General features: G+C 49.4%; 2 protein-coding genes across 15 annotated transcripts in view; both read left to right on the plus strand.

The window, feature by feature from the left end:
- Window positions 1-7,571, plus strand: part of DVL3 (dishevelled segment polarity protein 3) — a 31,983-nt gene extending 24,412 nt beyond the window's left edge. For 2 of the 3 annotated variants that reach the window (XM_027685524.1, XM_027685526.1), the window contains 14 exons: window positions 429-550; window positions 942-1,048; window positions 1,608-1,743; window positions 2,004-2,097; window positions 2,494-2,563; window positions 2,858-2,997; window positions 3,195-3,271; window positions 3,773-3,840; window positions 4,200-4,250; window positions 4,372-4,521; window positions 5,270-5,401; window positions 5,652-5,819; window positions 6,442-6,654; window positions 6,941-7,571. In XM_027685524.1, coding sequence (XP_027541325.1) covers window positions 429-550; window positions 942-1,048; window positions 1,608-1,743; window positions 2,004-2,097; window positions 2,494-2,563; window positions 2,858-2,997; window positions 3,195-3,271; window positions 3,773-3,840; window positions 4,200-4,250; window positions 4,372-4,521; window positions 5,270-5,401; window positions 5,652-5,819; window positions 6,442-6,654; window positions 6,941-7,365 — 1,953 coding nt within the window. In that variant the 3' untranslated portion in view covers window positions 7,366-7,571. The remainder of the gene's footprint in view (window positions 1-428; window positions 551-941; window positions 1,049-1,607; window positions 1,744-2,003; window positions 2,098-2,493; window positions 2,564-2,857; window positions 2,998-3,194; window positions 3,272-3,772; window positions 3,841-4,199; window positions 4,251-4,371; window positions 4,522-5,269; window positions 5,402-5,651; window positions 5,820-6,441; window positions 6,655-6,940) is intronic. The other variant, XM_027685525.1, reaches the window with a different exon arrangement.
- Window positions 7,572-9,895: 2,324 nt separating this feature from the next.
- Window positions 9,896-23,961, plus strand: part of AP2M1 (adaptor related protein complex 2 subunit mu 1) — a 28,563-nt gene continuing 14,497 nt past the window's right edge. For 4 of the 12 annotated variants that reach the window (XM_027685534.1, XM_027685539.1, XM_027685528.1 and 1 more), the window contains exons 1-2: window positions 9,901-9,942; window positions 21,162-21,283. In XM_027685534.1, the coding sequence (XP_027541335.1) occupies window positions 21,210-21,283 (74 nt within the window). In that variant the 5' untranslated portion in view covers window positions 9,901-9,942; window positions 21,162-21,209. Of the gene's footprint in view, window positions 9,946-10,848; window positions 10,911-16,497; window positions 16,572-21,161; window positions 21,284-23,961 lie in introns of those variants that run through there. The other 8 variants (XM_027685536.1, XM_027685537.1, XM_027685540.1 and 5 more) reach the window with 6 other exon arrangements.

Here is a 23,961-nt window from a genome sequence, read left to right on the forward strand (position 1 = left end):
CCACAGCTTGAAGGCAGAGGTGTAGAGGCTGCTAAAACTGAGGAAGGGAATGACTGGTAGCTGCCTCTTCCAATGTGAGAAGAACTGGGGGAATCCACTCCCTGCTCCAGGATGTGTGCTAAAGGTTACCTGAGTGTGTGGTGTAGGTGTGCAGGTGACATCAGAGTGTCCAAGCAGGGCTGTCAGCCACCTGGGCTTCACTGCTGGGTCAGGAATTCCTGAGCCACAAATAGCCGGTGCCTGGGAAGGCACTGAGAGGGAATGTTGCTACATGCTTGGCCTGTTCCATACCTGCTCCTGGGCATCTGCTGTTGTCTGCCATCAGAGATGAGATCCTGGGCCAGGCAGGCTTTTGGCCAGCTTCTTTGGCCACTGTTGTACGTTTTCCTAGAGCTGCAGCCGTTTCCTTCTCTGTCTCATCCCTCCAGCTGGTGTCTGCAGAGGGTTCCCACTCAGATGCTGGCTCGGTCTGTGCTGATAACCAGACAGAGCTGCCACCTTCCATGGAGCGCACAGGAGGAATTGGAGACTCCAGGCCCCCCTCTTTCCAGTAAGTTACCTGGACATCTGCCCTAATTTCCAAGGGACACGTAGTGGGTTTGCTGTAATCCTGAGCAGGGGCTGGGATACTCCTACCCAAATTGTCAGGGATTACAGCCAGCAAGGGGGGAGGAGGATGAGGCTGGGAGCAGATTCGAAGTGGAGCTGCATTGTTCAACAAGCAAGGACATGCTGAAAATAGTGCAGGGAAGCTGGCAAAGAGCTGGCACAGTATGCCCAGTCCTTTGCCCTGCACTCATAGATGTGCTGTGGTTGTTCCTATCCCTCAGGAAGGAGACAGCTGATGGCTGGAAGCTTGTGCTGGCCAGCACAGAGGTGTTGAGAGAGCCTGCTCAAGTTGTTCCCTGTTGAACATATTTGTTCCTTTTATCTCATCACAGCCCTAACACCGGGGGGAGTCGGGAAAACTTGGACAATGAGACAGAAACAGACTCAGTGGTGTCCTCACAAAGGGAACGACCTCGTCGGACAGATGGGCCTGAGCATGGTGAGTGTTGGTAACATAGCAAGAGCTCTGCAGCGCATGGCTGGGGCATGGTGCAGGCACCAGCTCCAGACTTGAGACACCTTTCTCTGCTTTGCAGAACCTTACCATCTTAGAAGGGCTGTTTTATGGCCCTTAGAAGATCTGTAGCCTCACATTGGAGGCAGGAGCTAACACCTATGTTGCATCAGAACTTTGGGGTCAAAGGAGATGTCTCCTACAGAAGCCTCAAGCAGAGACAGTAGTGCCTCAGTCCTTCGTACTTGAAAAGCAGCGTGTGCTGTAGCCTGGCCACTCCATGCTGCTTCTTGCTCTAACAAGGATGCAACTGCAAGTCTTCCATGAGTTTGGCAGCATTGTTCCTAGTGGCCCATCAGCCTCTTCCCCGTCTGATAGTGATAAAAGTATCCCACAGAAGATGGATCTGATCCCAGGACAGACTAGGAGCTGGATGGCACTAGATGGGATTGTCTGGTAGCCAGATTTGTTCTGAGAAGCCTGTCATGAGCCCTGCATAGGGGAAGGAGTTGTGTCAAGCATACTGAGTCTTGTCTTTTCATAGCACCCAGGGTGAATGGGACCGTGAAGGGAGAGCGGCGCCGAGACCTGGGTGGGTACGAGAGCTCCTCCACACTCATGAGCAGTGAGCTGGAGACCACCAGCTTCTTCGATTCAGATGAAGATGACTCCACCAGCAGGTAGGAGAGCTTAGGTCCTGGAGAAACACTAACTTCCCCCTTCCTCCCAGCGCAGAGAGATGCCATTGCAGGGCACAGTAATCCTGGGCTCAGACCTGCCTCTGTCTCACCCAGCAGCCATCTCTACTATTGTCTGTCCCCTGTGTGCATGTTCTCCCCTCTGCCCTGCAGTCTTCTATTCCTTGTGCTATTTCCACGGCTCCCTTGCTGCCAGTCACCATCTTGGCAGCAAGAGAGCTGACTCTTGCTTTTGCCTGCAGGTTTAGCAGTTCAACAGAGCAAAGCAGTGCTTCCCGTCTCATGAGGAGGCACAAGCGGCGTCGGCGGAAACAGAAGGCTCCACGCATCGAGCGGGTATGCAGGGAGGGGCCGGGAATCCTGGGGAGGGCAGTGCAGGGCAAGGTGAGCTGCCTGGCGGATCCCTCTCAGGGATTCAGCTGTGTTTGTTGTGGTCACAGCTTGTGACAGTTGGTGTCCAAGTGCTGAGACTTTATAAAGTGCTGTAAACATTTTCTGGGCCAATGTAGCCTCAAGAGCTGGGAGCACAGGCCTTGTCCTGGCTGTGGAGAGGTCACAAGGACCATGGCTGATGTTCTCTGGCTCTGCAAAGCTCCCAGCATAAGAGTGGAGTTGTGGGTGGGGGCTGTGGTGCCACAGGGAGTGGCAGAGACGAAAGACAAGTGGAGGAAGCTGGGGCTGGGAAAGTTGCTGAGGCACAGGAGGACATCTCATGTTTCACTTACGTTGCAGTCATCGTCCTTCAGCAGCATCACAGACTCCACCATGTCCCTGAACATCATCACAGTCACGCTGAATATGGGTGAGTGGGAGGTGTGCATGGAGCCTACAGTCCTTCCAGAGTGGGATTGGGTGGTGGAGAGGGAACTGGGGAGGGGGCAAAGAGAACACGTGGGGGAGGAGTGAAGAGATGAATTCTGTAGAAAAGTGGCTTGTCTTTAAGCACTGGTCTCTCAAGAGTTTCTCTATGTCCCAGGACATCTCTCTGGGACAGGGGTGCAAGCCACCATAGTTAGTACGTGGTTTGTCTGAGGTTAGGTCTAGTTGTGCCTGCTGCTTTGTGGTGTCTTACTGCTTTCTCTTTCCATCCCTGCAGAGAAATACAACTTTCTGGGCATTTCTATTGTGGGACAGAGCAATGAGCGTGGCGATGGAGGCATTTACATTGGCTCTATCATGAAGGGTGGCGCTGTGGCAGCTGATGGCAGGATTGAGCCGGGGGACATGCTCTTGCAGGTACTTCACGCCCACATATCTCCATCTTTGGGCCTGGGAAAGCAGTAAGAAAAGACCCAGAAGCCTCCCTGCAAATTTTGGCAGGCTAAATCCAGGAAGCTGTGCTTGGAAGAGGGAAGCTGAGTCACTGCTGAGCTGAGTGGGGAGCTCAGCCTCTGGTCACATCTCTGGGACTCACTTCTTTGTGTTGTTTGCAGGTAAATGACATCAACTTTGAGAACATGAGCAACGATGATGCTGTGCGGGTGCTGAGGGAGATTGTGCACAAGCCGGGGTAAGTACTTGGGTTGTTCCTTACCTCCAGGGACAGCTGTACAGTGTGTGCTTGGGGTGTGTGAGTCATGTCTTCTGGCAGTGGCTCTGCAGAAGCTCAGAACTTAGGTTTTTGGTGTTGCTTTAATTCCTGGGTTTTCATGCCCAAAGCAAGAATTGCGGCCAACAGAGTGGCAGGGAATTGGGGTCTGTGCCCCTTTCTTTGTGGGGATGCTGGGTCCCTGCTCATTGCAGGGCAGTTGGAATAGATGACATTTAAAGGTCCTTTCCAACACAAACTGTTCTTTGATTCTCTGTTCTGTTTGGGTCATCAGCAACCCTCAGCCAGGGTCATGTCATTTTGTTCATGTCACTGAGGAAACCTGTAGCTGGATTGGAACAAGGGCACTTTACTGCCAGCTTCTCCCTGTCTCCCAGGAGAGAGCCAGCCCACAGGATCCATCCGTCATCCAGGGGTTTGTGCCACCAGGCTCTGGTTCTAACTCTCACCTTTTTGTTGCAGGCCCATCACCCTGACGGTGGCTAAGTGCTGGGACCCCAGCCCGCGGGGCTGCTTCTCGTTACCCAGGAGTAAGTGGATAGCTGACCCACCCTTAACGCTGGTGCCCAGCTCATGTGAGAGCCCTGCCTTAAGCACTTACTTGGATGTTGTCTTGTTCTTCCCCTGTGTGTTTGACTCCACGTGGCACTGAATTGGGGTTTGATGGGGTACAGCTCTCCTAAAAGGAGGCTGCTATGTCCTATTCCCAGACCAAAATGCCCATAAGCCCAGCCCTCCTTCCCACATCACGCTGGGGACGCGTTTCACTGGGGCAGGGGGGTCACTTGCTCGGGGCGCCAGAGGAAAGAGAAACCCCCCCTTGAGCCATAGGGGGATCTCTCCCTCTGCACCTCTCCTGCTGACCCTCCCTCTCTTCTTTCTCTCCCAGTTGCTCCCCAGCGGATCTGGGCTGGGCCAGACTCTCCATGCTCCGATCCGGGTGAGTCCCGGCAGATACTGGGGATGGAATGGGCTGTGCTGAGTCCCTGTCCCTCCCTAGAGGTTGTTTTGAGGATGTGATCATTTCTTCCAGCTACTGACTGACTCTTTCTTTTTGGTAGGTGAGCCCATCCGGCCCATCGACCCGGCAGCCTGGGTGTCTCACACGGCAGCGATGACTGGCACCTACCCAGCGTACGGTATGAGTCCATCCATGAGCACAATCACTTCCACCAGCTCCTCCATCACCAGCTCCATCCCAGAGACCGAACGTAAGTCCTTGTGCCTCCGTGCTCTGCCCACTGCACAGCCTCTTCACCTTCACTGTGCTGTGAAGGGAGCAATACATCTGCCTGGGGATAGCTGGGGTGGGCAGTCTGCCCTGCCAAGGGACTGGGAAGGAGACAGGCTGGCACTTGACAGGCTGGCACTTGGATCAGTGGGAGTTCTGCCTGGGTGAAATAATACCATATTTTTCAGCTTTCTATGTGAGGAGAGTAGAGGAGTCTGGGTGCAATTAGGAGGTGTGGCAGATGCAGAGGAAAGGCTCAGACCAGTCAGGGTTAGCATCTGAGAATGCGGGGCCAGAGGGATTCCACATGTCCCTGGAGCAATTGCCCTCCCAAACAGCAGAGAGGGCAGGATGGAGGAGGCAGCTGGGAGCAAAGAGCCTTGCAGTGGGGCAGGGTCCTGCTGAGCACAGGGCTCTTTTGGTTGCGTTCTGGAGGTTTTGGATAATTCTGGTATAGAGAGCCCTGAAGCAAGGGTCTGGAAAGCTCAGGTGAGGCAAAAAGCCAGGAGTTTGTTGTAAGTTTGTGACTCTTGCCTGGGTTTTGCCCAAGAGGAAATGGCTGACGTGACAGATAACATGGGAAGGGGGCTTACACAGCATGTGCCCCAAGGCTGTCTGCGATGTATTGTTCCCTGGCCCATTCCTCCCGTGTGTGATGCTTCCATGTGGCCCCTTTGTCTTTTCTGTCCTCTCTCACCTCTGCCTCCCTTCCTTCATCCACACCACAGGCCTCGATGACTTTCACCTGTCCATCCACAGTGACATGGCCACCATTGTCAAAGCCATGGCCTCACCAGAGTCAGGCCTCGAGGTGCGTGACCGCATGTGGCTGAAGATCACCATCCCCAACGCCTTCATTGGTAAGAGACTGTGCTGCCTGCAGCAGAGGCAGGGACTGGGGACTGGGTGGCCTGTTTTCCAAGCAGATGTCCAGGGGAGCATCTCTGTCACCATGAACTGTTGACCAAGCCAGAGTCACATATTGGACCCTTGGCTGTGTGGCCCCTTTTCACCTTTGGCTCACTTTTTCTTGGCTCTAGTGTGGCTCGCTACCTCAAGAGCCACTGTCTTCCACTCTTTTGCCATATCTAACTCTATCTTTGGTGGCAGGTTCAGATGTGGTGGATTGGCTCTATCACCATGTGGAGGGCTTTACAGACCGCCGTGAATCCCGCAAATATGCCAGCAATCTGCTGAAGGCTGGCTACATCCGACACACCGTGAACAAGATCACCTTCTCGGAGCAGTGCTATTACATCTTCGGGGACCTCTGTGGAAGTATGGCCCTTGGCGTGGGTGGGAGGGAGAGGATGGAGGGTTAGAGGTCCTGCAGAGCCCTGATGACACTGTGGGGACACAGCTACAGCTATTGGCATCAGGCTGGGCCCCTTGTTCTACAGACCTTGTTAAGAGAGCAATAAAAAATATCCCAGCTCCCTTGTCACGCTGCTGGGGTAGTGAAGTTGGAAGGAGAAATGACAGTGTCGCCTGCTGTGTGATCATTGCTCCTGGGCAGCCCTAGCAGAGTCTTAGTCTTTACTGACTGTCTCCAGGCTCTGAACTTCCAGTGCTGGCAAGGCATTGGTGCTCAGGCAACTGGGTTCTACTCAAAAAAGAGAGATGGGAAAAGGAATTGGCAGGGTGAGCCTGTAGCTCCGGTGTGGTTCTTTCCCACCAAGCTGGTCCCTGTATTAGAGTGGCAGCTTGGACTCAGGCAACCTGGCTGTTGTCCAGCCAGGAAGCACAAATGGTGGCACTGACTAGCAAGGAGAGTGCCAACTTCTTGTGTCTCTTCGCATATCCTGTCCTTGTCCATCAGCAAAGACTGGACAGGGAGCTACTTCATCACACGTGGTTGTCCTTCTGCTTGGATTAACCCCTGTTCTCTGCTTTCTTGCAGACATGGCTAATCTGTCTCTTCACGATCATGACGGCTCCAGCGGTGCCTCCGATCAGGACACTTTGGCTCCGCTCCCCCATCCAGGAGCTGCACCCTGGCCTATGGCTTTCCCATATCAGTATCCACCGCCTCATCCGTACAACCCCCATCCCGGCTTCCCTGACCCAGGCTACAGCTATGGAGGGGGCAGTGCAGGCAGCCAGCACAGTGAAGGTGAGTAAAAATGACTAAAATATGCCTGAGGGTGGGCAGGTGCCCTGTTCAGTACTGGGAAGCTGCAGGAAAAGGCTGCTTAAGTGAGGTCCTATGTGAGGGGAGCCAGGGTAAAAGCCATCTCCGAAGGGTCGTGGGACTTGGAGTTGAAAAGAGACTGAGAGCACAGACTGTGCTGGCAGATGGCTGTGCTGGAGTGTGCTGTAGTTCTCTGTTGGCCAGAGGAGCATCTGCTCTTCCTGACTTGTCTGAGCTGCCACCTAACCTTGTCTCGTGCGCTTCGCAGGGAGCCGGAGCAGTGGTTCCAATCGCAGCGGCAGCGAGAGGAGGAAGGAGAGAGAGAAGACCGGGGAGTCGAAGTCAGGTGGCAGCGGGAGCGAGTCAGACCACACCACGAGGAGCAGCATGAGGCGTGAGCGTGCGGCCAGCGAGCGCTCGGTGCCGGCCAGCCAGCACAGCCAGCGCAGCCAGCACTCCCTGGCTCACAGCATCCGCAGCCACCACAGCCAGCAGTCCTACGGGCCGCCCGGCCTCCCCCCTCTCTTCAGCCCCCCCATGTTGCTGATGCCTCCACCGCCTTCAGCCATGGGGCCCCCTGGGGCGCCGCCGGGCCGTGACCTGGCCTCTGTGCCCCCCGAACTGACAGCCAGTAGACAGTCCTTCCGAATGGCCATGGGCAACCCCAGTGAGTTCTTTGTGGATGTAATGTGAAGCGCCCATCCCCTGTCTGTCTGCTGCCCCTCCTTCCCCTTCTCCGTCCCCGTCGTTTGTTTCCTAGGACCAGCCCTGGCTTCACCCCTTTTTTTTTGTTTTGTTTTGGTTTTTTTTGTTTTTCTTTTTTGTTTTGTTCTTTTTTTTTGTCTTGATAACGAAAAGAAAAAAAAGGGAAAAAAATAATAAATGGAACTAAACCTTGATTCTAATCCCTCCTCGAGTGGGGTGGACAGGCCTGGCAGGCCTGCTGGGTGCTGCCAGCCCATCCCGCCACCAGACTTGTGTATTGCCAATGGTAATTCCCTTCTGCCATCCTCTCTAACCCCATTAATCCGCATCCGTCCCAGCGCCCTGTGCTGCTTGCCCGTGTGTCGCTGCTGCCTCGGTCCTTCCGCCCTAAATATCTCTTCTTTCTTTTCACCCTTTTGTGTTTCTTCTATCAAGCAGCAAAGAATTACGGGGTGTTTGACTTTCTCTGAGCCTGCCGCCTGTGGGGGGGAGAGCTGGAGCGTGGCGTGGCCCGACAGCAGGACACGGAGCTCCAGGGGCGCTGGGCACGCATGGCGCTGAAGATGGCTTCTTTCCTCCCCCTCGCGGAAGATACCCTGCCCTTCCCACAGCCCTGAGAGGGGAGCAGGGACCAGCCTTATATATGTATTTTAAATCCCGTTGTAGTTGCCTTTTGGCTAATGCATGAATGTTCCAGGGCTTCAGTGCCTCTGGGGAGTGGAGAGATGCTGCCACTTCCCTCTTGCCTCCCTTCTCTTGCCCACATATTGGGCCAGGTCCAAGCCTGACATTACGCCATGGCAGGACCCTCCTTCTCCTTGCCCAGGCCGCAAGGCTCAGGACTGGGGCTGTACCTCTGTGTCCAGCCCAGAGCGGTGGTGAGTGTCTGTGCGCAGTCTCTTATGTGAGTCTGTGCCCTACACCTGCCCTTGGGTACTTTGGGGGCATTTAAGGGCAGAGCTCTGCTCCCTCCGTCCTGCTCTTTGTCCTCCTGCCTGCGATGTGCTGCTGCCTGTCCCGTTTGTAGGGGCTGTCCCATGCCTGGGGCTGTGGCAGCTGTGGCCTTCTCCCTCCTGCTGTCGCGCTGCTGCTCAGCAATGTGATACCTTCAAGGGCCTGGACTGACTTAGAAGGCAAGGAAGGGGCACAACTGGTTTGCTTTCATGCTTTGGGGAAACGTGGAGGTCCCCTGTATTTGCCCTACGAAGGGTCTGAGTCTGCCTCCCCCCCCACCCAGTGCCACGAGTGCTGCTGGCCTGGCTGCCAGGAGGGACAAGGCTCTGGGACAGCCCTGCTCCCTCTGGGCTGTGAGTGGTGCCTGGTGGCAACACAAGCTCTCTGGGAAGGGAGACTGTGGCCTGAACTGTGGCCTCTGGGCTCAGTGCCCGCAGATCTACCAGGACAGTTGAGTCTTTGCTCCAGCGCTCCCTGCCCTTCTTTCCTCTTCTGGGTACTCAGAGATGTGCCTCGGGCTGGGGCAGCCCCTTCCCCATGCCCAGGGCCAAGCACGGTACAGTATGGACATGTTCGACCCTGCTGCTGTTGCTGTTGGTGCTGGCGCCTCGGCGCCCTCTCCTCCTGCCACACTGTGGCTTTCACCAGGCAAGCTTTGCCTCCTTTGGTCTTTCTTGTGTTTGCGATTTTTATATGATGGAGATGAAATGTATTTTGCTCCTCGGGGGTCTGCGTTGCCCCTGCAGCCCCTCTGCCAGATCTTACATGCCATCCGTTCATCTCCCTGACTCCCTGAAGCCTCTCCTTCCCCTCTGCCCGCTGGAGTCAGCCTGTCCCCAGCAGCCTCCCTGGCCACTGCTCACCCCTCACCCTGCCCTACCCACTGGGTTTTATAAAAACAACACCAATCTCCTTGTTTTTATTTATAAACATAGTTTTATTGGACTCCTGCCTTGTGTCGTTCGTTGTTTTCCGCCCCCCAGCCTCTTCGGCCCTCCTGCATTTTGCTCTAAAGCGAGATCCCGGCGGGATGAGGGCACTCTGTGCCGGTGTTCCAGCTGCCTCTTGCCGGGGTGCCGAGGGCGGCTGCGGTCTGAGCCGGCGCCGGGCCCGGCCTCCTACTTCCCCCCCCCCCTGCGCAGCGGATCCTGCCCGCGGGCGCTCGGGGCTCCCGGGGTCCCCGTTTCCAGCGGGAGCACTGCGGGGAGAACCAGGGGCTGGTTCCACCGCGGGCGCAGCGCTGCGAGGGCGGAGGGGAGGATGCCTGTGTGCGGGGCCAACAGGAGCCACCAGCTCCGTAGAAGGGCACGGCGACCTCAGGCCTGTGCGTGGGGGAGGCCCAGCTTCCTGCCCGTGCGCTCCCCCTGCCCATGCCCCGGCTGAGCGCAGCCACCATGCTGTCCTTCCCCCACGACTGGACTACAACTCCCGGCATGCCCCGCGCGCGAACACGACCTTCCCGACCCGCCGTGCGCCCTCCCCGCGGCGGCGCATGCGCGGTGGCGGGGCGCGGGCGGGGCGCGCGCGCGGCGGCTCTGCAGTGCGCGGGGGGGGCGCGGGGGGAGGGGGGGCGGCGCCGCCATCTTGGGCGCGGGGCGGCAGTGGCGGTGGCAGGTGAGGAGACCCCGGGCCGCGCTCCGCTCTTCCCGCAGGGCTACGCGGTCCCCGGCCCTCCGCCGGGCAGCTGCCTGCGGCCGGGCTCCCTCTGCCGCGAGCGGCCGGGCGGTGGCCGAGCCGCCGCGGGTGGCGGCTCCGTGGGCGCTGGCCGAGGGTGGGGGTCCACGGGCCTTCCCCGGGGCGGGGGGTGGCTGCAGGGCGAGGTCCCCGCCGGCTGCGCGTGAGGACGGGAGTGGGAGCGAGTCCGCAGTCGGGAGGGAGGATGGGAAGCGGGGCTCCCCCGGGAGGGCTTTTCCTTAGCCCCCTCTGAGGGGGTGCTGGGCGACCCCACTGTCGCACATTGCTTGGGGCTGAGGGGGCTTATTAACTGCTTCTGTTAATGAGCTCTCCGCCGGGAATACCTGTGTGGCAGTCCTGCGGTGCTGCACCGGGTGAGGGTGGGGACGGAGTCGGGCTGCGTGGGGCACAGGAAGGCCGGCACCGATGCGTCAGGTCAGCCTGAGCAAAGGTTTTTTTCAGTCAGATCTGGCCGGAACTTCACCGAAAATTTTTTGCCTGTACTGCTGATCCAAACGTGAATTAGCTGGGTCATGGCTTGCACTCTTTGCTTCCTCCCTGGAAAACCTGCTGAGGCAGAACGCAGCGCCGCTGATGCTGAACTGCTTGTTCTGAGGCTTAAAGCAGGCTCCCATCCAACAGCTCTCCTAGATGGGTTTCCACTTCCATTCTTCCCTGGACTAGGTTTTTGGATTCGGGAAAGCTGCAGGAAGCACAGCCTGTGTTTATTGCCCAGTGCAGTTAACCTCTCTCCCCACTGGGAAGTGACTGTGTTTTGATCTAGTCTTCTCTCCATAAGGTGTGTGAGTCCATGATCTGTTTTCTGCTTGCTTTAGTATGACAAAGCTGCTATCAAGTTTTAGCCTCAGGCTGCCAAAATCTGAGCCTGGAACTTTCCCAGATAGGTGAGTCTGGATGGCTTCTGTGGCTCAGAAGTCTAGGTATTGCAGGCTTCTAACTGTACATGGGCTCATGTGGTGTCTGATTGGGCAACGTTTGCTTGAATGCTGTCAGAGCTGTAGCTAGTCTTTTTTTCCTACAGTAAAAACTGTGTGTGTTCCTGTGAGTTTTGCTTGGAGGGACAATCTCAAATTTGAGGAGATGCTGCCAATCTGTCTACTTCCATATTTTTCCTGTCAGAAGGGAGGCATCTCTCCTCTTCTGTAGGAAATGCCATCTTACTGACATCTAGTGACAAAGATACCTGGTGTTCTTTGGGCTGCAGAGTGGCCATGTTCCAGGGAGAGGATTGGAGATGCCTTTGAAGGGTATCATGGCCGGCTCTTCCTCCTCCTGAGTGAGAGAGCACAGTTCTGGTCCTTGGAGAGTTGAGTCTTGAGGCTCTGCAGGGTTACATCTTGAGTTCTTTCAAACAAAAGAGGACTGGAAATGCACTCCAGTTTGATACTATCTCTGTTGGTTTTGTTGTAGGTTTGTTTTTTTTTTTTGGTGGAGCAGGAACAATCACTAAACAAAATGGGCTTTGTAAAGAAACTTCCTGTGACCCTTAATTAAACTTTTCTTGTCTCATCCCTGCATCAAGAAGTCGTAAAGCCAAGACTATCTTTGGCAGCACAATGTCTTGCACTGGTTTTCTAAGTTTATACTGCTGAAGACCATTAGAGTATTTAAAGTATTTAACTTAGGGTTAACTGGAGGATGGAGGGAAGTGCAGCCTCTGCTGCCAAAATATAATTGGTCTGAAAGGCAGAGTCAGCTTCTTGCCTTTAGTGAGTGACCTATGGAGTCAAAAGTTACTGGCAAGTCATGTATTATTTTGATCTTGGTGGGAGGTTGGCAGCTCAGCTAAAAGCTTGCAGGCAGAGGCACAGAATGTGAAATGCAGTTATCTGCTCTCCAGTAACAGTAGAGAGAGAAATGCTGGCAAGTCAGGGCACCTAGACCATTAGTGGTCTGCAGAATACAAGCTCTTACTCAAACTGCACTCTGTGCCTCTACCCCCTTCTGTCAGAAGACGAATAGAAAGCAAGTCACTGTTCAGGTTTCTAGCTTAGAAGTGAAAAGCAAGCAGAATTTGCTTCAGACTGACTTTAGAACTGGTAGAATTAGAAGACATTGGGACCGTTCAGATAAGGCTGTGATCAAAATAAGGTGGAGAGGTGTATTAGTGCTGTTCCTGTGATGTTTTAGCAGAGTAAGGGAGCTTCTCGTGTTTCCCCATGTCAGTATTTACCTCTTGTTACTGTTCAGACTGGCTGCGTGCTGTATGGCACGCAGAAGGAGGCTGTAGGAGGAGAGCCTGGTAAGAGAACGTGCTTCTCTTCCTGCCCACTGGCTATGGGGATTTATGGGATTGGGTTTAAAATAGGGACAGTTTCTCTGAAACTGATGGGTTTATCTCAGGAGCTCTTTAGCTCAGGGTATGCCCCTTAAGTAAATTATGCAGCCTGTCTTTCCCAGGATGAAGTGATTGCAACTACTCTTGCTTAAAACCAAGTGCAGCCCTTGGCCTCTGGGAAAGTGACTAATGCAGCCCTCTAAGCAAAGCTTAGGTGCTTGGATTAGCTGGTGGGGTGATGGCATCGTTATGAGCCTTAAGCCTTTTGGGTTGATATTGGCTAGCACTAGCCTGAAAGGATGGGTTTTCCCAACAAGTCCAGTTTGCCAGAGCAGCCTGACTAATCCCTCTCCTGCTTCAACTGTTGTCACTTGTCCAAGATCATACTGATTTCTGGAATGCAGAAATGGTTGCAGTTGGTGATTTGCCCTCAAGAGCTTCAGTACCTCTCTTGGTTTCTTGCTGGATGGGAATTCGAGCAGCTAATGTACCTTGAACTGCTTAGTTAGATAAGCTCATTAATGCACAGAAGTCTTACTTGCTGTTAAGTCAGAACCCAAACTGTCTTTTAATAGACTACTAAAGGGGTTGGTTGCTTTACACGAGCTTATTCACTGGCTTGTGATTGCTGTTTTCTGGATGTGCTCTGTAGATTACAGAAATCAGCATTCCTTTTTTCATTCAAAGTAAGTGATGTCTGTGCTGTGGGAAACTTCCAGCCCCTTAATGGGAGTGACAAAGTCCAAGTAGCTGGGTCTTGGGCTCACTGCTGATCATCTTGTTTGTTTGTATCCTGTACTTGATGGCACAGGGGACTCAGTGAAGCTCACGTATCACCGTGGGGCTGTGACCAAAATGGCTCTGCAGGTGAGCAGGAGTCCCCTCAGCCCTGCTCATACAGCCCCCTTGGCTTGCTCTGTCAGTGACTGGTTGAAGGTAACAGGCAGATCATGCCTCATGCTTATTTTCCCCACCTGTAGTGCCAGACTCTCCTGGAGAGGTCTCTCTGTGGTGAGAATAGCACTCGCACAGCTGACTTTGGAAAAGACAGCTGATCCCAAAGTTACCTCCTAAAATGAAAGGACAAATGTGCTCTGCACCATCAGGATGCTACTGGTGCTCATCAAATCCTGGGGCTGTTGGGGTCCTAATGTGAACCTGTAGTTACATTCTTACATTAGCAGTGTAAGAACTCCTGTCCCTGCAGTGACTCTGCTCCTGAGCAGTTATTCTTGAGCTGCCGTGTCACCACTGCACCTCTGAAGAGAGGACACAGAGGATTTGCTGATCAGATGCCATGAGAGTGGCCAGACCTGGCTCAGGAGTTCCACAGGTTCTGTTTGCATTGGGCTTAGAGAAACTGGTGTGGAAGGATACAAACAACTGTGTTTTCCTGAGGCAGAAGTGCCAATATGCACCCCAAATTTATGGTGACTTTGGTACCATTAGACTATAGGCACGTTACATTGATAACGGCATGTTTCCTCCAGACAGTACCTCATTCTTTTAGAGCTAGAACAACTAAGTATCTCTTGCCTTGGACCTGCAGCTGCAGTTACTGCAGCCATGTTCCTCTTACCACTGCAGAAAGCTGACTCAAAATTCACTGGTTTTCCTCAGCAATGAATTTGAGAAGATTAGCTTTGTTTGTTTGTTTGTTTGTTTTCATTTGTGCAAATACAGTTACAAAAGGCAGAGAACTGTGTTCCAAAGCATGTGATATAGGTTGAAGCTACCTCTGTCCCTGCTGGTGCAGGGAAGGATTAGTGGTCTACGTGGTGTCATCTGAAAGATCTCAGGTTATGGGACAAATGTATTCGAGAATATAACTTGTTTGAACATCTGTATATCTAGGACTTAAGCTAGAATTTAGTTTTGTCTTTCATACCCTAATGAATGGATGACTGGTACTACAGTGGTATCTTGTTTCTGGTGTGATGCTATGGCTTCTCAAGTAGGGACACCATGGGAAGCTAATGCACTAGACAGAAACTGGAGGATTGGTACCGTGTGCTGTGGTTTCTGGAAGAGTTGCTGCAGATACAAACAAACTGCTCCAGAGGGAACAAACTGTGCTGGTTGGTCAATTCCTTATGTGTGCCTTGTTTAGTCTAAGAAAGCTCCTTGCTGCATGTTGTTCATTTTTCTACAGCTATTCTAAGTCAAAATCGATGAAGAGGAAATGGAAGAGGAAGGCTGGGCTCTTACATGCTGCAGGAGGGACCAGCTGAATCTGGACTTGCTAATGCGGGTTTAGTGCATCATCTCACTGGGTAGCTCCAGTTCAGCCACTTGTTGCATCCCAGAATATGTGAAGCTACTGACAGTCCAGCAACAGGATTCTGCTGCCTGACTCTGTGCTCCTGACTGCACCCACACATTCCAAGTGGGTGGCACAGTGTAGGCCTGAAAAGGCAAAGTCTGGCTTTTGGAGAACCACCTGTTTTTAGGTCAGACCTAAAAAACACAGCATTTTCCATCTCTGATGGATTCAGTGGACAAAATCAGGTTTTCAGATACTGTGCTTTATGGGCTCCCTTGATCTGCAGCTCACCTGCTGCAGACTGACTTCTGGGGCTTCATCAATCGTGTTGTGATGGTTCGAGAGAGGGACTCTCCCTAATGCACGTCCCCTGCACAGTGAGAGCAGTGTGGCATGATTTGAGACAAGTATGTTTGATTCTCGAGAAAACGCCTGTTACCATGTCAGTCACTGTAGGTCCAGCTAATCCTGCTGCTTTTCTGTTACGTAACTACTGAAATGCATTCAAATCTGCATCCCAGACACTTGGTTTTATGCACATTCTGTTTTTGTAGCTGGCTGTCTTAATGCTGTAACTGTGCCACAGTGGCTCTAAAGGTGTATTTTAATGCTCTCATCTTCGCTGAAGTGAAAAGGTATTCTGGAAAGTCATTTCCATGTCATCTTGACTCCTAGTGGGTTTATAAGTTATGTAAAAGTGTGTGGTCTGTCTATGATGTTCTTCATGATCCTTTTCTATTTATGGGTTGAAATAGAAGTATATGGGAATGTGAGCACTTGGCAGGAGGGTAGGAAGCATACTGGCCTTAGGTGTTTGTAGGAGCTGCATTCAGATTTTAGATCTCATTCCTAGCCCGGTAGCTCCTTGAAAAATGCAGAGTGTATTGGGAGAGGGCTGTTTTTCTAAATTGAGGTGATTAGTCACCAACTGGTGTGAATTAAACATACATGTGGATCATCTCTGTACCTTAACTGGAAGAAATCCATCCATACTGGAACTAGAAAACAGGACCGTAGCTATCAGTGTGGAGCAAGTCGCCATATGTTCAAGCTGGTGAAACAGAAGGAGTGGAGCTGCAAAGCTCTGAAAATGCAGTTGATGGATCATTAACCCAAAGGCTTCAGCTAGAGTCATCCTGGTTTCCAGGCATTTGGTGATAAACAAAGAAGTGGTGGGCTTTGCTCTTAAACTGTGTCTGGCAGTGAGATATTAGGCTGAGGAAGCTCAGAAGCAGTGTAGGGCAATCTCCCTAGAAAAGGCTGACTGTGGAGAGGAGCAGAATGAGTCATTGAAAGCTGATTGAGCAATGCTTTCTGAGTCATGTCGCTAATGCACAGAGAGCAGATGAACCCATCTCCTGTAGTGGATTTCTTATTCTAGGGCCTTCTGATTCCAGCAGCCATGAGTCACTGAATGTCAGTCTCAATATAATTTGAACCCTGTTCCCTGCAGTTCTTAACCACTGCAAGCACTAGGATCTTTCACTTCCAAAGCTGATCTGTAAAGAAAACTATTAATTGCTTTAAAATGTGTGGAATATCATACCATGTCTGAATAGTACCACTAAAATCCTCATTCTAGTTGCAGTGTAACCTTGAAATAGTTGAAAGGAGTATCTGTGAAACTTGTACTGAAGCACAAAGGAGGATCAAAACAAAGCAGGTTTATTTTCACTGCAGCCACTTCAAGGAGAGCCATTGTCATCTTAAAGAGCCATTCTTCTTGCTAAGCTTTAAGCAACTTTCTTTTGCATGCAGCCCTTTGTATAGCTTTCTTCTCTGTTCATAGATCTCTGCTCTTGTCAGTCCACCTCTTGAGCGTCCAGCTGTGTGGACATGCTTCCATGAGCTGAGGGAAGTATTCTGTAGTGGAGATGGAGTGCGGTCACGCTGATGTTGTGTCTCGCAGGGGTGTAATGCAAGGCTTGAGCAAAAGACTGGAACATTGTCCATATTCCCTGAACTCCTGTCGTGGGCAAACTTGGTGAAGGCTGACAGAAAGCAGTAAGTGCTGTAAGCTGTGTTGATGCTATTGCGCTGTCTATGCTTGTGATGCTTGGAACTCTTCAAGATGCTGAACTGCAGACGTCAAGCAGGAGCAAGGGAGATCTGCTTATAAATGTGTTAAATACCTTGTGCAGTTGAGACCTCCTTAGTCCCTGATGCCATTAGATGGGAGTGCAGCAAGAGTTGATACTGGGTGTGTCCTTCAGCTACTGCAGATTGATAGCTGGTACAGTTGGGTCAGTCATCTAAAACTGTTTCCTTGTATTCACTGTTTTTAACTCGTGACTTTGCTGGTACCTGGAAACGCTTTACCAATTGTCTGACACAAATCAAGTTAAGTAAATTGTACTTAAATGTGAATTCAGGTTTAATTTGTAGAGCTGTAGAATTGTGGGTTCTTTCAGGCTTGAGGAGGATCGTAACTGGTATGGAGGCAGGCTGCTGCTACACGTGAAATAATGCTAGTGCCTGTGTCTCGGGTATATTTATGCTGGTAGGCTGCCATTATAAAACAAACTGGCAGAATGGTCCTGATCTCGTGGCTAAATCTGTAGTAAGGAAAAGTATCACCTCGTGTGTTAACCAGGGGCTGACGTAGCACAGAGCCAGTCGCTTCTGACTTTGAGCAAGTTTGGTATCAAGTTGCATTGCCAGTGTAGCACAGCTAACACCCATCTGCTGGTTGGTGGCAAATCTCTGTGTACTTCTGTTTCGTACCAAACAAGGATTTGCATTAAGAGTACTCCTAGTCAGTAGTCATGGTGGGGGTATGTGAGAGTATTCAAAGTAGTAAGGGCAAAGTAGATCAAAGAGGTGCAGATGGGACTATAAAATGGCACCCTGAATTCGAGATACGTAACTGCACATTGGTGCATGTAGGAGGTGGGCAGATGAAGGAGCAAAGGCAATTCTAGCAGTACTTGTAATGTAGTTAATCAGCTTGAAGACTGAATTCAGTGTGATTTTAGAGTAAGGATAAGTGATGAAATAGCTTCTTGCTGAGTGGTGGTTTGAAAATGTAAGTTAAATATCAAGAACCACTAGAAACAGATCAAAGCAGGGGATGTGTGGTTGTCATACTGTCTTTATCGTGCTTTGCTTACGTCTTGAAAAACTTGTGCAGTTTTGTGCTCACTTCCAGAAGCAAAGCGTTTAGAGGAAGGCATTAAGAAGGACAAGAGCATAAAGCAGTTTCCCTGTGAAGAGCAAACTGAATAAGGTGGGAACATCTCATTCTGGGTGAAAGGTAATGGAGGCAGTGGAGAAGATTTGCAAAATCCTGAGTGACCTGGAGATTAGAGTATGGGGGCTAGTTCTTAGTTGCTTTTTCCTGCACTTGAACTGGAGGCCATTAAACAAAGCAGGGGTAAGGAAGAAAAAGCAGGCTTAAAACAAAAAGGAGGATGTTTTGTACAGTGATTATAAAAAACTGTAGTGTGGTTTGTTTGTTTTTGCCCTGGGATGCTGCTGATGAGAGGAAACTGGGCAAATATTTAAGACATCCATTGAGAGTCTACAATAAAAAAGCCGTTGCAAGGGGATCTCCTGGGGAGTGTTTTCTTGACCTGTCCTCTGTTACCTGACTGTCTCTTCCTTGGTGACATTGGAGACAATACTCTGCAGTATGAACCAACGCAGCTCTTAAATGTGCCAGTGAAGCTGGAGCCAGGAACTAACCGTGCATAGAAAGTTTGAGGCTTGAACTCAGCTCCTAGTGTATTCTGTATGAGGAAGAAGCCTAGAATTTCACTGCATTGATGGAGAATTTTTTAAAGACTGAAAACCCTTGAATCATGCTGTATCTGTTCTCCATCTAACATGTTTTTACTAACACAAAAGATGAGGAAGCAGTTGGCTCTGCTGCCTAGTACTGTGATGCAATTAAAAATGCTGATTTCTGCCAGTAACTTTAGTGAAGCTATTACAGAGTATGTTCTAATCTAACATGAGAAAGCAAAGCCTCATTATCTCAGTCAACATTTAAAGTTTGTAGATCTTCCTAAGAGGAGACTTTTAATTTCCAGTGCTAAGCTTGATCAGCAGTCTTCTACATGTTTTACAATAATATAGCAAAAATTCAAGGCTTTTTGAGAAAGGGATTGGCTTGTCATGCTGGCAGGAGGCTTTGTCTTGTATATGCTGTGTGTCTGATCCTGTTGCTCATCAAAGCAGATGTTTCCTTTATGCTAAAAATAGTGAAACAAATAACTTAAGCAGCATTAAAACCCAAGAGGGAGATTATTTTTTATTTTTAAGACTGGGATGTGCTTTCTAGGATTCTTCTGGAAAGGGTTTGTAGGATTCTTATGATCCAGCTTTGACCAGTTGCATAACCTTTCAGGAAGCTATTCTATACAGTGCAAGTCTTAAAGGGGACACAGGAACTCTTCCTCACCTTTGATTGTAATAGTCCATATCTGAATGTGGAAACCAGCGCTATAGCAGTCTGAAAACACATCCTTGTTTCTTATCTGGAATGAAAAAACTAGTAAATAGGAAAGAATTTCCTAGAGTGGGCAACAAGTTGCTTTCATTGTTGCAATGGTGCTCATTTTTTTCATCATTTGGCCTGTGTGAATGACCTTTCAAATGTTTGCTGAGCTACAGCTTCAGCATCTGCCAAACTTGTTGGGCAACTATATTCAGTTCTCCATGTTTTGGGTTCCAGCCCTGCAGGTTATCTCTCAGTGGCCTCCTCGTGCCTGTTAGGGCTGTGTGTAAGGAGTTGTGAGTCTGTGGTATAGCCACTTCCTTAAATCTGAGACAGTGGTTTTGTTCTGTTAACCAACGGGATTGTCTTATCTTCTGGTGTGGGGATGGTGGCCTTGCTGCCACTACACTGTGTAACCTTGGTCCACCTGTGTGGGACAGTGAACAGCCACAGAAGGCTTTTCCTACTCTGTGACTACATGGGAATCTGCTACTACAGAGTGTTATGCCTCTGTCTTAACAAGTATGGTTACAGAGGTTTGTCCTGGAAGTAAATTCTGAAGTTATAAAGTGTTAGTTATGGGAGTGGGAGAAAAACATATTTGAAAACATCTTCTGTGCTAGATGGAGAGTCAGACATCAAAAATGTTGATGACAGTGCCATGTGAAGCCACTGACAAGTGGCAGAAGGCAGCCTGTTAATAGCCAGAGACACTTGACCAGCAGAATGTGGGAGTAAAAGCCAGAAAGTTCATGATTGAGCTTTGGGAAAACTGTTGCTCTCTTTCTCACTACTTTAACTTAACAAGTGACTTTTTGGTTCTTTTTTTTTTCCTTTTAATGAGCAGAAGCAGCCATCTGGAAGCTGAAGACCCATAGCAGAGAAGTATGAGTAATGTTTTTCTGTGAGGACTCACTAGGTATAGCTAAAAATATTGGTGTAAAGGTTTAAGAAATTAAAAGGGTTTTTTTTGTCTTTCTAAAATTAAAAGTAGTGCCTGCACTATAAACCTTGCTTTAGCACAGAACTCACATCTGCAGTGCCTTCAGATGGGCAGCTACTTCAGTTTATTGATTTTAACTTCTAAAGGATATGTTATTCTCGATAATCCAGAAGTCATTTTGTCCCTCTGATGTGTGTATTTTTTTTGTATTCTCTTTTTTCTCTGACCTTTGAGATGATCCAGGGTTGGGTCACTTTAACTTCATTGTTGCAGTGTTCCTGAACAGACACATATCAGTTCACTGTCCACATCTGTCTCTAGGCTGGCCTCTCCCTATCCTTTCTGCCCAGCCCAGACAAGTGGGTGTAGGCTAACCCACCCAAACAGCAGTGTGGAGATGGTTGTTATCTAATGCTCTGCAGTGCCAAAGCAGAGAAGTACGTGTGTGCTCATCCCAAGGCCTGCCCTGTCACAGTTGTAGTGCTTTTGTCAGGACTAAGCCAACCAAGCAGTTGTTGCTGTGGGTATTATGACTTGGACCTAAGTGAATAGGAGGGCATATGACTCCAGGAATGGGATCTGGTGAAGTAGCTGTATATTTTTTAAAAGTCTTCTGCATCAATAATGTCTACCAGCTTTGTAGCTCCCTCCAAAACAGTCTTCCTTTGAAGAAAGAGAAGATTAGCAGTTTAAGAGGGTGACTTCTGAGGCACTGTCCCCCAATTCAAGTGGGTCATGGTTGAGATCTCCCATTCCAGTGGTACCTCATGGCAAATTGCTCTCAGTTTGGATTCTGAACTGTCTTGGTATGGCTGCTAGGGATTAGCAAAGGCTCTTAAATTGATGTGTAAAAACTGTGTAAAAGTGGTGATAAACGGAGATGTACTTGCTGCCAAGAGCCCCCTGCCATACGGTGATAGGCTTGATGACATCTCAAACATTTGTGTGAACTGTGTTCAAGAAGACTATGAACTACCTCTGATTTATACCTCAGTCTTTGGAGAGATAAAGGGTCTTTGATTTGCTTGTGGTTCCCGGCCTATGATTTTTCTCACATTCAGGGGGTATACCATGGGTACTAATACTTGAGGCTTAATCTGTCCATGCTGATTTTTGTAATGAGAAGTAAGCCTGCATCTATTTCAGTGCCAGTTTTAAGCTTCAGTCCTGGCTACAAATTGTTGCTGTGCAGCCTACTGATATATGCCCTCTCTTGCTCCAGGTATTAAGCAACATGGGAAGTGAAGACTAAAGTTCCATCATGATTGGAGGCTTATTCATCTATAATCACAAAGGAGAGGTTTTAATCTCTCGAGTCTACCGGGATGACATTGGGTAAGTGCTTCCTGTTGCATCCCTGGTCTTTGCATTTGTCTCATTTTGGTGCAGTAAACAACCCAGAGCTGCTTTGTTCTGCATTAGCTGTGCATGCATGTAAGACTGCAACTCAACTTGCTGCTCTAGGCTTAGTTCAGAAAAAAAAAAGTTTAAGCCCTGATCACCTACAGTAAGGGATGGCCTGCAGCCAAACCTGGGACTTTCTTTTGGGTGGTAGAGATCTGGCCATGATTCCAAATGCTTCAGCAACATGGATTGCCACTGTGGGAGTCCACCTCACTGTAATCATTAAAACTTTACAGGAGCAATAATGTGGGAACTATCTGTCACACACTATAGCCAGGGCTCTGAATTAGTTTCAGACACTGAAGTCTAACATCAAGTACAGGCAGGCAGGAGACCATGGTCTTGGAAAGTTTTATCTGCAAGCAGTCTTGTAGTAACCATGGCTGTACTCCTGAGGCTGGCATTCTGTCCCCCAGCTTTGTATGGTAGCCTGCTATGTGAAAAGCTGACATTTATTGGATATTTAAAGTTGTGGGAAGCACTGAAAACCTTCAGTAGATTGTAGGTGTCTTATTGCACTTCACCGAAGTGTTACAATGCTCACTTAGAGTGGATCTGTGCAATCCTTAGGCTGCTAGTTCCCAAAAGGGATCTTACTAAAAATATGGTGTCTTGTAGGCAGTGGATAGTGCTGTAAGGAATCCAGTATCAAGTGATGGTGCTGCTTGGACTGAAAACCGTAAGTCTAAGGGTTTCTTGCGCAACAGTACTCTTCCTATTGGGTTTTCATTAGTCAGGCATTGGCTGGAAGTTAGTAATTAAGTTAACGAATTAAGACAGCTAATGGAAGCAGAACAGTGGTAGGTGTAGGTTCAAAGTCCAATGAGAGAGATCCTTGAAGCCAGTTTAGGAAAAAATAGTTTTTATCAGGTCTTCACAGTGACTAGTGGTAGGATGTGCTGTGAAATAACTCTTTGCCATAAATTACAAAAAACTGTCAAGCCAGTCTACCTTCAGATTGGTCTTGTGTGAAGAGTGTGTCCCTTCTGGTTATGGATTGTCTAGTGGAGGTTAAAAGTTGAGACAGAACTAGTAGCTAGTCAAGGCTTCTTGTACTGTTTCATTGAGGGAGGAGTAATCAACACAGTGTCTGTAATGAGGCTTCACCTAATGAGCTTTTAAGTCTCTTGGCTTGTTCTGGGTCAGCTAAGGTGAAGTAGCTGTTCTAAGGATGACTGAGTTATTCCAGGACTTCCACACATAGCTGAGCCAAGGAAACATTGTATTTCTCAAGCAGAAAGCCAGTGGCTATGAAGTTTTGCCTCTTCTCTACTATACAAACTCATTTCAGTCTTCAGTACTTGTTAGCTAAAGCTCTTCAGAGCAGTTCACTTGACAGGTCTGACTTTGTAAAGCTGGTATCACAGTGACTGAGCCAAGCCAGTCTGGATTATAGATAAATCTTGAGAATGTTTCGGGTGAGTGCTAGGGACACTTTCACTGCAGTTTCTGGCAAAAATATTTTTTTGTGGTTTGCAAACTTGAAACACTTAAAAAGATTGTGCTCAAGCTGGTGTTTATTCAAGAAGGCCTTTTAATTTAAATGGCATTCCGGCTGTGGAGATGTAAGCTGGGGAGCAAAGTAGTTATTTTTAATGTGGTCTTCTATTGCTTTTTATCTTGGCTCATTTCTCTTACAAAGTGAGTGCCTTATGTTCAGTATGTCCTGAAAAAAAAGTACTTCCTGCTGGCCAGCCAGACAAAACTAGAAAATGTTATTTCCTTCTTGATCCTGTCCTAACTTTTTCACTTGGCAAAGGGTGCCAAAAACATTCCAGTGTTGTCTCTAGGACTTGAGGAGTTGGTGTTCCCTTGTGTGAAATCATCTGTTCAGTTCCTGTGAAAATGTCAGTCTTATGACTTAGGTGGAGCTGGTGCTGGCTGTTAACCAAGCTTGCTCCCCAAGGTGTTGGATTCCTTCTCAACAGGCCTTCAAACTGTTTGGAGTTTTTTTAAATGTGTAGCCTTACAGAAAAAGGTGTTGTAAAATGGCTGTGTCTCATCTTGTGGTGTAATCAAGTGACCAAGAATCTTGTCGTTTCCTAGTCTGAACATTAGCATCAATGCCAGGTCTACTTAAAAGCTTTTAGTATCCTAATCTTCAGTGGGAGGTAGGGAATAGGCATGATACTGTAGCTTGTACTCTGTAGAATTTCTGTTTTTACCCAAACAACCAAGTAGTAGACTTCTAGAGTACTATACAGTTCTTAGTTCCTAAGCAGTAGATCTGAAGTGCTGAGGGCTGAGCCCACACAGCTTGTTGGGAGGTAGGTTGAATAGGAAATGAGCATAACTGCTCCCTGTCTTTGTGAGTGATTGACTCTTAAGACTCCTTGGTCTTGGCCATTGCCTTTGGCATTCTGAAGCCTCAGCCTCTGAGTTGGGGGATATTAAAGGTCATCTGTGGTTACAAGAACACCTCCCCTTGCACTGTTTAAGGGCCTAAAAGAAGTACATACTGGCTCAGATGTAATGAGCAAAGTGACGAACAATGAGGAAATCCTTCTTCTGACTTCATTAAAGGCAGAAGTACCACAAAACTTGAACTTTCTTTGCTTGCAACTTAGAATGGCTTTGTTGCATGTAGCGTGTCTGTCCATATAGCAGCT

Source organism: Neopelma chrysocephalum, unplaced genomic scaffold, assembly GCF_003984885.1.
Source record: "Neopelma chrysocephalum unplaced genomic scaffold, ASM398488v2 Primary Assembly neopelma1_69, whole genome shotgun sequence".
In the NCBI taxonomy this organism is placed as follows: domain Eukaryota; kingdom Metazoa; phylum Chordata; class Aves; order Passeriformes; family Pipridae; genus Neopelma; species Neopelma chrysocephalum.